The following is a 12963-nucleotide window of genomic DNA, read 5'->3' on the forward strand; positions in this document are numbered from 1 at the left end:
TGCTGATGATCAATTACATTGTGCTCTTAATCCACAGAAATCTAAACGTATAAACCAGGACCATTCGAAAACACCTGACATACTGACTTCAAGTAAAAACTCCCATGTGGCCACTGCCCACTACAGTTTCTAGACGTTTTGAGTTGTCGTGTTTTTTTTTTTTTAAGAAGAAAGAGCAATGGAAAAGAGAAACATGGCCGATAATCATTAAAATAAGAAAATCTTAATGAATTTTGATCGTTTTAATAAATATATATCAAGAAAACCTCACTTTATTACAACAACACATTCATATACAAGCGTCTATCATCTAAGGTTTCAACATCAAATGTTTATCAAATATTTAAAATAAAGGACAAACTTTACTAGACTATTTAGCCATAACACAAGAACATGTTTGAAAAATTGGTCCTTGTGGACATTGTCCAAATGATGATCCTACTCATACACTGTATGAATGAGACCTATATTTAATATTAATAGCAATAATAAAAAAAAGCTTTATCTTGGAGAAAATGGGAGGACGTACTTAATTCCTCCATTTGGCATTTGGTTCGCGCAGTCCTGTTTAAGGAGGCCCCATCAAACAGTGACCTTGACATTGGAACACAGTTAAGCAGGAGGAATTGGCTGGAGCAGAGGGCAGGAGGGTTAGAGGGGCGCTCTGAACCCTCTCACAAATGTACAGGTTAAAGAAATGACTGAGAAAAGTGTTGACCAAATATGTAGTCTGTCGCTATTGCTGGCTGAGTCCCATTTCTCCAAAATAACTTTCCCAAACCTAAAATCTTTACATTCTTTAAGATAAAACCTTATTGATCACCACATCATTTATTAACATTGTGCTTCTTAATCAACAGCAAAAGTTATATATAAAAAAACCACATGCGTTTATAATCTAAACGAGTGAAACGATGCAGAACAGATTAAAATATAATGCATGCCACTGGTTCATGAATTTCATTGGACAAGAAAACCAAACCAAACCAAATGACCCCCAAACCCAAAACACCCAAACCCAGCAACAGACGGTTGCCATAGAAAAGCCCAAGCAGCTAGCGCTGGTTCCCAACAGCTCTCTCTATTGTCTCCTCCATCCCTTTCAAAAAATGCCAAATTCAGAAACAACGGGGCATCAAAAATAAAGGAACAATAGAGATGTCGGATCAAAAGTTTGAACGCAACAGCTCGAAGGTAACGGTTTCCAAACAATATCGATCCACCCTGTGTGTGTGTGTTTTTTCCTGTTTGTTAAATCCCTGCTGTAACTCTGATTCATCCTTAATTTTCACATTGGCAAAAATTAAGATAAAGTAAGGCACCGAAAATCGCCCTGTATACCACTTCTCTAAAAGCCTCGTCACCCATCGCAGGCAAGCGGGAACTTGCAGGGAGCACCCTCCACACATATAGTGCTGATTGCCGCCCCTAGACAGGTGTGTTTCATTTACGTTATGTCCTCTTTTCATCTGTCACACAAGACCGTTAAGTACAAATACTTAACAGCACCATGAAGCCATTTCACCTAGCACCCTGTCTTCAGTCTTCCGTTCAGAAAAAGAATACGGTATCCTATAGACGAAGCAGACCTCCTTTGCTGGTTATATTGATTTGTTTACCAAATACCTACCTCATTCATTGGCAAACGAAGTTTCTTAGCTAGCGACAGGCTCCTTGGGGATAATGGACATGTCACAAGGGCGCATTGTCGCATTGTCCCCAACCCCGGTCTAATCTACTGGTCTTCTCTGTAAGAAAACTAAGATAGACTTTTAAGCATGAAGTCAACTGTTTTCTTGGAAAAATTACCACACTTCTAAGTAGCTCACTGATGCCTACTATACAGATGTTTTATGCAATCTGCTCTCCAGGCATTAAAACGACACGGCATGTTCATGGCATAATCGTATCAGTTGTACAAAAACTAGAAAAATCCATTCAGAATTAAAATGTAGGAGCGCTAATTGATCATGCGGAGCATGCGTCAGAGTTGCGGTGGGAGGATGGCTCGTGTTTTACTTCCTTTTGCCGCAGCACAGTTTGTTGCCTGGTGAAGGTTCCTTTCTCCTCAAGGACTTTTTCCAGGACTCACTGACGCTGTTTTTCTCGTTATAGCCAGTCTCAAAATAATCATAAAATTGGCCTTTGCACTCAAAAGCGAGGTCATTTCCCACAGGTTCATGGCTGAGGGGGCCACCAGCCCTGTCAGTGTCATCATTTGATTTCTCATCATTTAGTTTGGCCTTTTCCTGAACACCAAGCGACCTGACGTTAGTAACAAAGATTTCGCTGGCAGGTATATGGCCATCGCCCTTGTAAATCGGTGCACTGCCTACATCAAAATCCACCTGGTGGGAACAACTTGGTAAAGGCAGAGGGGAAGAGGAGGAAGAGGAGGAAGAAGAGGAGGAGGAGGAGGAGGAGGGGGAGGAGGGGGAGGAGGGGGAAGAGGAGGAGACAGTGGTGGAGGCACTTCCAACATTAGCATTGACAGAAAGGGGTAAATTTAGGTAGTGACCACCACAATCTTGGTAAAAGCAGCAGGCATGAATCTTTTCACACTCCTCTTTGGCCATCCGCGGTCGTTTCCGGTAAGGACAGTCCTGAGCCACGAACCACTCCTGGGCAGGGGCGCCATTGAAGGAGCAGGCAGGAAAGCACCAGTTATTCTGCATGATAATCTCTCCATGGATCCTTTTCATCAAATTGTTTATCAGGACAGATCTTCGGAGGTACACTTCAGGATCGTCGATAAACTTGAGCTTCTCTAAGGACATGTAAAGGATGTGGGCTCGCTCCTCAAAAACGGAGATGGTCTGAAAATCACAACGGGAAGAGAAAGCTTAGGAAAGGGACTCGGTGTATATATCATCGCAGCATCATTCTCTCTGGGCCGTGTCTGCACCTGGGAACGTGTGGCCCTGTTTCCCCAGGTTCCTTTAGAGAGGTTGTCCCCGGTGCTGCTCATGTCCCCTTGCTGACTCACTGGTGTGGCCAAGTCCCAGGGAATCCAGCCACAAGTCAGACCTCAGCAGGGACAGCCAGGTTGTTGCCTCTTTCATGGCACAACGAGGAGGACGGAAAAGACACTTAACTGTGCTGTAAGAAGTCATGAGGGTTGTTTCTCTGGAGGGCAGAGAGGCAGTGACTAGAAGGGGGCCATGGAAGGGTTCTGGGTTCTGGTGATGTTGCTTCTTTTTTTTTAAAAAAAAAAAATCAGGGTTCCTGATTTCAGAGAGGAAAGGAGAGGGGAGAGAGAGCTAGAAACATCAATGATGAAAGAGAATCATGGATTGGCTGCCTTCTGCATGCCCCCTACTGGGGAACAAGCTGGCAACCCCGGGCATGTGCCCTTGGCTGGAATCGAACCTGGGACCCTTCAGTCCATAGGCTGACGCTCTATCCACTGAGCCAAACCAGCTAGGGCTGATGTTGCTTCTTGATCTGGATACTAATGACATAGATATGATCACTGTGTGAAATTCTTCAAGCTGTACTCTTATGATACTTGTGCAACACACATGCATATAGACACACAGACTCACATATTGCATGTCAACAGATACTTTTTAAAAGATGCCGACATGCAAGTCATAATGCGTCCACTTCAAAGCCTGGCCTAGCCATCCAGGGGCATGAGACCCGGTCTCCGTGTTGTCCCTCTTTCAATCCTCTGGGTTTCATACTTGCAATGATCTTTGCTCGAAAGGGGGACGATGATTAAGGAATGAACCCCAGAACCTGAAAGGATCTGAAAGGCCAAAGTAGGCGTCCTTTTGGGCCTGGCAGGAGCAGGGATGCAGAGAGGGAATGAGAGGACTCACTCCTGAGCTGGGGGATACCATCACTGTGTGATGGTTGGTACAGATCCAGCAGCAACTGGAAAACTGCTACAACCACAAAACAAGCTAAAGAGGGAATACACTGCTTGTGTCCTGGGGGCCAGCTATTCCGGCTCATAAAAAAGCCAAGTGGTAGCATAACCCGAGGAGCGGGGAACCGAACCAGCCCAGGCTGACCAACGGCAGGGATACACACGCAGGGAGAAGCCCAACACCTGCCAGTGTGTGCTGATGTCTTCATGAGCAGGGTCAAAGTGACTTCTAAAGGACAGGGGTGGTGACAGGGGAAGAGGGGGAGAAAGAAGAGACAGAGAGAAAAACTAAAAATCCTCTCTGCCTTTCAGACAACTAGGGTCTGGGCTGATTAAAGCAGCAGCTTTTTTTTTTTTGAAGAAAGATAACAGCCCTAGCCGGTTTGGCTCAGCGGATAGAGCGTCAGCCTGCAGACTGAAGGGTCCCAGGTTCGATTCTGGCTAAGGGCACATGCCTGGGTTGTGGGCTCGATCCCCAGTGGGGGGTGTGTGTGTGTGTGTGTGTGTGTGTGTGTGCAGGAAGCAGCCAATCAATGATTCTCTCTCATCATTGATGTTTTTCTCTCTCTATCCTTCTCCATTCCTCTCTAAAATCAATAAATATATATATATATAAAAAGGAAAGATAACAGTAAGGAAAAAAAGATGGTGTTTGAAAAGCTTAGATGGCCAGTTCCACGCTTCTACACACTGTCCCGATCCTGTAATTTTCTTATAATACGTGCAAAAAGTTAGCTTTGGTGTTTTCTTGGGCATGGATGATATATCTGAACAGACTGAACATATGTAACAAATGTGCAATGAAGTGCAGGTTTCTACTTCCATGCACACATTGGAGGGAGGGTGAGTCCACCCCTGAGGGGTCGGGCAAAGCCAGGAGGAAGCACCCCACGTGGGCACACGCAGAGGGGGCATTGTCGCAGGAGCCAGGGCTGAGGGCGAGAGCAGGCCAGGGAAGGGCATTTCAGCACACGTGAACACCAGGACTAGCCACAACCCGCAACACAGCCCGAGAAAAAGGAAATCATTTGTAAAAGAGACGCTCCTTGGATTATATAATTCTGTTATTTCTGGGCAGTGGAGCGCCTGCTGGCTCTTTTTTTCAACTCCTTGTGAAAAATAACGCAGGACCCAAAAAAAGTGACAACGACTAATATGGCTGTGATGAGAAGTAGCTCCCTGTCATTGCTTGGGGGGGAACAATTTGATTTCTGGAAATGGATCAAGCAACTGCTACTCAGTATCTTAAACTCTTAATAAAAATAATGACTATTAAAAAAACATACTTTATGGCTACAGCTGCTGAGTGGTGGGTGAAAATCCTCTTCTTCCACATACTTCCTCTTAAAGTATGTGATCTTGGATGTTGTTATAGGATTTGAAATTCCCCTGTAATGTGATCCTGTGGTAATAAATCAGATATGACAAATGACATGCGGTTTGCCAGAGGTTCTCCAAACAAAATACTTTTCTTTCCTTTCCTTCTAGAAGATAACTTGGCTACGTATCTCTCTGTACATGTGGTGATTAAAAACAAACACTTGTCTTAATAATTGCTATCATACAGAATCCTGTGACCCAGGCCAGGCAAGGCTTTCTAGACAATGATACAGGAAAACGACATATTTCAGCATTTACTAAATACTCAGATTCTTTGCACAGGCAAACTCAAAAGGGGAGGACTGTAACAACTCCGAAATAATATTAATATTTACTCAGATTGTTCAATTAAATCCATGATACCATAACACCGCTGTTCAAATACAGGGTGCCCCCCCCAAAAAATGTATACACTTTAACAGCTGATAGTTCAATTTTGAAAATGAAATGTATTTTAATAAACACCGTCTTTATAATTATTCAGAGTGTGTGTATACATTTTGGGGGATACCCTATATACACATATACTAAATTACAAGCACTAATAATTAAACAACTTTAAAGTATTATTGGCTTTAGGTAAGGAAAGAAATGATTATCTGTACATGGGAGTTACAATATTTCTTCTTTCAAAATATGAAATTTAAATTTTGGGTAACTAAAGTCCTTTTGGCTCTCAAAAATGTAACATGTCAACCATGAATTCAAGTAGGGTCTACTTTTTAAAGACCACAGCTTTTAATCCTTTTTAGCAAACCAGACTTCACAAGTACTTGTTTTATATTGTAGGGTTCTTTAAAAATTGCTAGTACTACACACAAATCCAAAGGAGCTTACCTTAAAATATTAGAATAAAGGATGAGAAAGAACATAGTTCTGTTTTCTGAGCTTTGAGGTTTTCCCCCCTACAACACCAAAGCCAATTGTGTGCTTAATAAGAAGAAGAGACACAGCACTGCTGGCCCCAAGTGCAGATTCCTTTTTGTCTCCTGGGACCAGGATTTCATTGTCAAACCCACTGGGGCTTGCCTGGAAAAGCCCCTGGAGCCGGGCTCAGCTCAGAGAGGCAGAGGCGCTGCAGACACCACCTCCTCCCACCAGTCTGGCCTCAGAGGGCAGCGGGCGAAGGTCAAGAGCAGTACCTGCCAGCGGGGGGCCGGCTCCCCGGTCTCCCTGCAGAGGAGCCTGCGCTGGCCCCGGGGGGCTGGGGCCTCCGTAGCTGTCAGCCTCCCATAGTGTCTGGTACCCTGCAATTTCAGCAGCTCCTTCCGAGACAATGGGCTCGCAGAATCTATTCATGGACAGAACCAGAGTCATCTCTGACAGCCTCAGATCTGAAAAAAACAGAAAACAGCCTTGATCAGGAGGAGGCCAGGCCACGGCCTTGGCATCTTCATCCCTTTGCTCTGGGAAACTTTTACTTCTGGGTCCTCCCTTCACCCTGAAACAGTTGGTTATTTTTCTCAAAGAGAACCTCAGCAAACTCTCTTGCTGCTGTTCGCCCAGCCTCTGTGTTCGGCAATCTGCATTTCATGGGCGGATCTTTAAAACCCCATTTCGTATTGTTCTCAGATTCCCCTCAGCCCTCTCCAAGACAGCTGCTTTGCCTCCTAAACACATTTTCCTCCTGACCTTGCCGCAGAACATGTACCGCTAGGAGGCAAGGCCAAAACCCCTGCGCTTCCTTCCTATTAATAAGGCGAAATCAATTTTCTAGCCAATCCCCCGAGAGTCTCCTTTGATGAAATCCGCTAATCAATCAAAAGAAAGGGGTAAGGGAGGCAGAAACCTCCACCAGCAATCCCTACTGACGCTCTCAGGTTCCTCTGTTCCGCCGCCCCCTCCTCCTCTCGTTTCCGCGGGGCCAGTTCCTCTACAACATTCTGGGGCTCCCTCCACTTTCTTCTCCCAAAGCGAAGCAGACAGGGACACACTTGGTAGTTGTTTCCACCAGCCCTGATCGGCCTGAACTGGATCTGCCTCCAGTCAAAACACTGAGAGATGAAGACAGAAAATTGGCTCCAGTTTCAAGCCGTGAGTTGCAGTCCCACAGGAGCCAAGCACAACATCCACGGAGCAGGCGGAATATTAAACAGGAGCCAGGGCTTTGGGGCCAGAGGCAGCCGGCAACTCTGTACACTGCAAAGCCCAGACACCAGGCAGGAACTTTCCAAGAGGCAACACACCACTGCCCTTCTCTCCAGTTCGTATCCTTCCCCAGGGCCTCCAGGGAGACAGGGAGCCTCCTTTGCTCTGTGAAGTGAGCTGGGCCCCTCCATAACTCAGGTTTGGGGGGTGGGGGTGGGTCATTTCCATGGGGGCTCAGTGCCTTCACTTGGTTCTAAGTAGGCCTCAAGGTAGGGTCAAGAGTGAGTCCAAGGGAGGAAAGGGTCTGATCCTAAAGTGAAAAGACCCAGGGGCCACAGATCGGCGGTGACAGAAGAGCAGCCTCGGTGCCTCACTAAGGGCCAGGTCCTTTGGGAGAGCCAAGCCTTCACCCTCACTTCGCAGTTTAAAGAACTGTCACAAAGAGTGATGTCAGGCCTGCTTTCTGCAGACTGACTGTCTTGCAACTATGCATGAAGGATCTAGTTCTTGCTTTCTTCTCCAAATTATACAGCTTATAATGTTTTGGGGAAAGGGTGACTCGCCTCCCATTGTCTCGTGGGAGGCTGTTATTACCTACATGTTATAACAAGGGGCCACTTCCAGGTAAAAGACACCAGGGGCAGGGAAAAATAGCTTCATTAAAGTGACAATGTCCTTCTGACCAACACAGCAGCTCTTGGCAGCAGTGACTCCATTCTTCACCCAGGCTTCTCTTGGAGATCCTAAATTCCCTCCCAACCTCACCAGAGAGTGAAGCAAAGCCTTCTGATAGACAGGGGAGGTGTCTGGGGGCGGTCAGTGGCTGGAATTAGGACCCAGCTGATTTGGGCTTCTAAACCACTTACCCCTTCTCTTTCCAAATGCCCTCCAAAGAGGCAGCTGCTAGGACTTACTAGAAATATCTTATTGCAAGAGAAGAAGAAGAAAAGAGGTTCAATGAATTCTCTAAAAAGAAATGGTGGGACACGTCATTCATTTTGTTCTTTGAGTCATCAACCAAAAAAATTTAATCTGTCACACCCTCAAACTCTGCATACGAACAAGTTACAAAACCTCGGGGTAATTTATTCCCTGGAAGACTCTCATGAAATGATCCAAACTGAAACTCTTAACCTATTTTAAGACAATTGCATCAGGAAGTGCTATTGCCATGAACATATGAATTAGAGGTTTTTCTGAGGCAAGTAGCCCTCTCTTAGTGACTGCAACAATATTTTCCAGCCTGACATTTACCCTCCCTTTTGAGCTGGATTCTAGGAATAAGATCCAAACTTTTTGCCCGAGAAGAACTTTTATTACATGGAAACCAAAGCAGGTTGACAAATCCATGCCCCATAAGAGAGGAAAGTATTGGCAGGGCCGAGCAGCAATTGCCTTTGTTTAATAGGACATTCTGTGGGCCCTGGGCTGTGTTATGTCAGTAAGAGTTTGTTTACATTTTGAGGACTTATTGTTGTAGCTTTTCTGGTTAAGGATTTCAGTGTTTCTATTTGTTAGTATTGTTTCCAGTACATAAATATTTATCATCACGCATTGGAACTTGAAACGTGAGCTTGAAACAAGGCAAAATTGTTTTTATTTTGGCTGTTTTTTTTCCTTTATGATACTAATTTCAGTAAGTTTTTCTTTTCTGAATTGAAAACTTGGACACACAAAATCCTAACCTGGAGAGGCTGAGTTCCACAGCAATTGAGTCTTTCTAGTCTATTTAGAATTTACAGTCGAGGATGTTAACAAATGAAGAAGGCAAGTTTAAGGTTCAGGAAGGACTGGAGTGTGCAGCGCTCAGCACCGATGTTTCTCGTGATCCTTTATTTGTGTTATGTGTGCAGACCCACACTGTCATTATTCTCTGTACGATGCGATTTACATATCATTCTACTACTGAAGTCAGAAGTTGAAGTCCACAAATTTATGTGCTGTCAATATGAAATACAGCCACCAAGATGTAGTATATTAATGGCAAAATCTGCTTAACCTGAGAGATGAGTGGATTAAAAAAACCAAAATAAAACAAAAGTGTGTTTTGTCACCCTAACCGGTTTGGCTCAGTGGATAGAGCGTCGGCCTGCGGACTCAAGGGTCCCAGGTTCGATTCCGGTCAAGGGCATGTACCTTGGTTGCGGGCACATACCCAGTAGGGAGTGTGCAGGAGGCAGCTGGTCGATGTTTCTAACTCTCTATCCCTCTCCCTTTCTCTCTGTAAAAAGTCAATAAAATATATATTTTTAAAAAGTGTGTTTTGTCCATACATTGGGCTTTAAAAAAATCAAAAGGCTCTAACCTTTTATCCTCAGGCTCCTACCTGCCTGTTTTGTGAGCCACGTGGATGTAGCGGCATGACCCCTCAAGCATCCCCAGATGGCCGAGGGCTCAAGAGTTTCCAGCAAATGCTCCCCGTAAAGTTACCAGGCACTTCTATTCAGTTTGGTTTTTCCAGATGGGTTGGGCTTTTTTTTTTTCCCCTCGGAGCCATTATGATGCTAATAGGAGTGACTGGCACATAGAACAGGGGAGCCCCAGATTCAGTGGCACCTTGAATCTAACTGAGGCCTCTGGTGATTCTTTGCCCACCCCCCATCTGTCCTTAGAAATTAGAGAACATTTTATTAAGAGCATTATAGCAGTGAGAGGTCTGATGCCAATCCTGGCAAGCAGGGAAGTAAAGGGCTTGATCTTTTCAAACCACTGACATTGCCAAGTCTTCAACGCCCATCCCCAGTGAAACCAAGCCCCAGGCCTCGACATTGTCCCTACTAAGATCTCAACCGTTCAACCCAGCTCTTGATGGCGGTGGTTGGAAGAGGCTGGATGGGCGCAATACAATCCTTCCAAACCCTTCGAACACAGACAGACACCGCTCTCCTGCCAGGCCTGGCAGAGAACACCTGTCTGCCCTGAGCCAGCACCTTCCTCAGCTGCAGCTCTAGGTCCGGTCCTGGGCTGGAGGAGGAGAGGAGGAAGGTGGGTGTCCAAGTCCCTGCGCCAGGTCTTCCCATCCCCAGGGCCCAGCCTGGGATCCGAAGCTCCGAGAACCGACCCCCTGCAGGCTGGCAGCAGCCCTCAAATCCCGGCTCCCAAACAGACACACCCCCCCCGGGGTCGTGCCCCAGCCTCCGAGCCCCTCCGTGGGGGCAGCGAGCAGAGAGCCCGGTCTCCCGCCGGCCGCGGGAGAAAGTAAACAACACCCCAAGTGTCTGGGAACAAAGGCAAGTTGTCTTTCCACAGTCTCTCCTGAAGAATAAGAGCTATTATTATTCTTTCTTTCTTTTCTCTCTCTCTCTCTCTCTCTCTCTCTCTCTCTTTTTTTAAAACCAAGTTTCCTTCTAAGGGAAATAAACACCAAAGGTGGGATTCCAAGGAAATGACTCAGGGCAGTTGGCCGGGCTCCGGCGATGCTGGCCGGGTCCGCGCTCAGCCCGCAGCCCATCTCGCCCGCCCGCCCGCCCTCCCCGCCAAGCCCGCTCGGAGCCCGCGGCGGCGGGAGCGCCCTGCGCGTCGGGAGAATCGGGGCTGCGGGTACCCGACCGCATCTCCCGCCGGCGTCCGCCGGTCTGCGCGCCCCCCCCCCCCCGTCTCCCCATCCCCCTCCCGCCTCGACCGCCCGCCACCGCCGGACACTCGGGAAAGTTGCTCGGGCCGCTGGGGGCGGGAGGGGGGAAGGGAGGCGAGGGGCGGAGGCGTGGACCAGGCGGGCAGCAGCCGAGCCCGCCGGGGAGGTGAGCTGAGGACAGAGGAGCCGCCGCCGCCCGCAGCGCGGCTGGGCTGCCGGGGCGGGGAGTGCGGGGGCGGAGGTGGCGGGGGCCAGAAGGTGTCGGCTCCGGCGGCGATCCCTTTTTCTCGCAAGCGCGCGCCTCGGGCACCCACACGCCTCCCCTCCCCACCTGCCAGGTGCCGCGGCGTCCAGACCCGGGGGCATCCCTCCCACCGGCCCGCGTCCTCCAGGAGAAGGGGACCCGCGGCCACCCGGGACCCCGAGGTCTCGCCAGAGCCGCCGTAGCCACCTGCCCCTGCGCTCGGCTCGGCGCGCGCGGGCGGCGGCTCCCGCCCCAGGAAAAGGCGCCGCGGCGCCCCAGCCCCGGGAAAGCCCGGGCCACCTCCGCGCCCACGCCGCCCCCCGGTCCCGCTCGGGCCTGAGCGAAACCACCCGGGGACCCCGGCGCAGCTCGGGTGCCGGGAGGGCGCGAGGAGGCCGCGCGGGGGCCAGTCCTGGCGAGCAGATGCCCGGGGGGGACCGGCCTCGGCCCCGGCCCCGCCGCCCCCGCCGCCCACGCCCAGCCCGGCTCTTACCGCGGGGTCAGCCGGGAGGCGGCGGCCGCAGCAGCGCTCCAGCGGCTGCCTGTCCGCTCGGGGCTCGGCGCCAGCCCGGCTGCCGGTGCACAGTCGCGCCGGTCCCGCCCGGCGGCCCGATCGGCGGCGGCCGCTGGTGAGCGGCGGGCGAGGGTCCGGGCAGGTCCCGCCGCCGCGACTGGGGCGCCGCGCCGCCGTCGCTGCAGACGGTTATGGTAATGAGCGGCTCTGTCTGGCGAGGTGCGTGTGAAACCCGTCAATCCTGTTTGCCATTTCCCCGTGGATTTCCGAGGAGAGGTTGTGCAGGATGCCCCCAGGGTGAGAGAGGGAACATGACAGGCGCGCCCGCTCTCCCGCCCGCCCTCTGCTCCCGCCGCCGCCGCCGCCGCCGCCGCCGCCGCTCCTCCGGCAGCACACGGGGCGCCTTCCCCTCACCCCCACCCCAGCCCGCCCCCTGCCTCCTTCCCGCCCGCCCGCCCTCCCCTCTCCCTCCCCTCCCCTCCCCTCCCGGTGCCCGGGGACAGGCGGGCCCAGCTCCAGCCCGCAACCCAGACCCCACGCGCTCCCGGCTCCCGCCCTAGCCCTCGGGGCTCGGTGTCAGCCGGATAATGTATTCACTCGGCAACCTTCTGAGATCGCTTCTCTCTCTCTCTTTTTTTTTTTTTTAAATTTGGTTTAGTTTTGTTGTTGTGCGTGCGTGTGATTTAAAAAAAAAAAAATCTGTGCTTTCCCACCCTTTGCAAAAGACTTTCTTCTCCTTTGCCACGGCAAACGGAGATGAGAAACAGATGTCTTTGCAGGACCGAGCACTTAACTCCCCCCTCGCCGCCCGCCCCCGCCCGGTCCCCTCCGGAGCTGCCTGTGTATAAAAAAGCAACCTTGGTCTTGCTGCAACTTCAATTGGCAACACTTTCTGGCTGGGGAGCCTCCAGGGAAAACCTCCAGGAAATAAAAAAAAAATAAAAAATAAAAAAGTAGTAAAGGAGGCTATCCTTGGTCCAGAGAATGTAATTTAAACCACCCCGGAATCACATTATTTTGCAAATAGTCATTTCCCCCGTATATTGGGCTCAATTGGAGTTTTTTGTGTTTTTTTTTTTTGAGACATTAATTCATAACTTCTGTCTAGGGACCCCTCGGTAGTGGAGATGGGTCATTTCAGGTGTAATGAACGCAGAGGCTTGGAAGGCAGAGACCTAATAAAAGCAGGGGGCGAAGCACCTGCGCAGAAGTGTTACAAAGACCATAATGTTTGTTTACTGCTACTGTGCCAGATGTGCTAAATATAACACTTCTTTAAAACAGTGATC

The 12963-nt window shown here is 49.4% G+C and overlaps 1 protein-coding gene across 1 annotated transcript; it reads right to left on the reverse strand.

Moving 5' to 3' along the window:
* Positions 1–233: 233 nt before the first annotated feature.
* On the reverse strand, positions 234–12020 carry SERTAD4 (SERTA domain containing 4). The gene is made up of 4 exons (XM_079762101.1): positions 11654–12020; positions 6397–6588; positions 5161–5276; positions 234–2816 (listed from the first exon to the last, which is right to left on the reverse strand). Exons 2-4 carry the CDS (start codon positions 6569–6571, stop codon positions 2016–2018), a joined length of 1092 nt encoding a protein of 363 aa, XP_079618227.1. The 5' UTR covers positions 6572–6588; positions 11654–12020; the 3' UTR covers positions 234–2015.
* Positions 12021–12963: the final 943 nt, after the last annotated feature.

The sequence above is a fragment of the Cnephaeus nilssonii genome (genome assembly GCF_951640355.1).
Source record: "Cnephaeus nilssonii genome assembly, chromosome: 21".
In the NCBI taxonomy this organism is placed as follows: domain Eukaryota; kingdom Metazoa; phylum Chordata; class Mammalia; order Chiroptera; family Vespertilionidae; genus Cnephaeus; species Cnephaeus nilssonii.

What these genes read in the sequence shown, in the direction of transcription:
- SERTAD4 (XM_079762101.1), bottom strand. Translation starts at nt 6,571, where the DNA reads ATGACTCTGGTTCTGTCCATGAATAGATTCTGCGAGCCCATTGTCTCG. An exon ending in AGCCGGCCCCCCGCTGGCAG is followed by an intron (nt 5,277 to 6,396) that starts GTACTGCTCTTG and finishes TTATTACCACAG; the next exon opens with GATCACATTACAGGGGAATT. An exon ending in TCAGCAGCTGTAGCCATAAA is followed by an intron (nt 2,817 to 5,160) that starts GTATGTTTTTTT and finishes TGTGATTTTCAG; the next exon opens with ACCATCTCCGTTTTTGAGGA.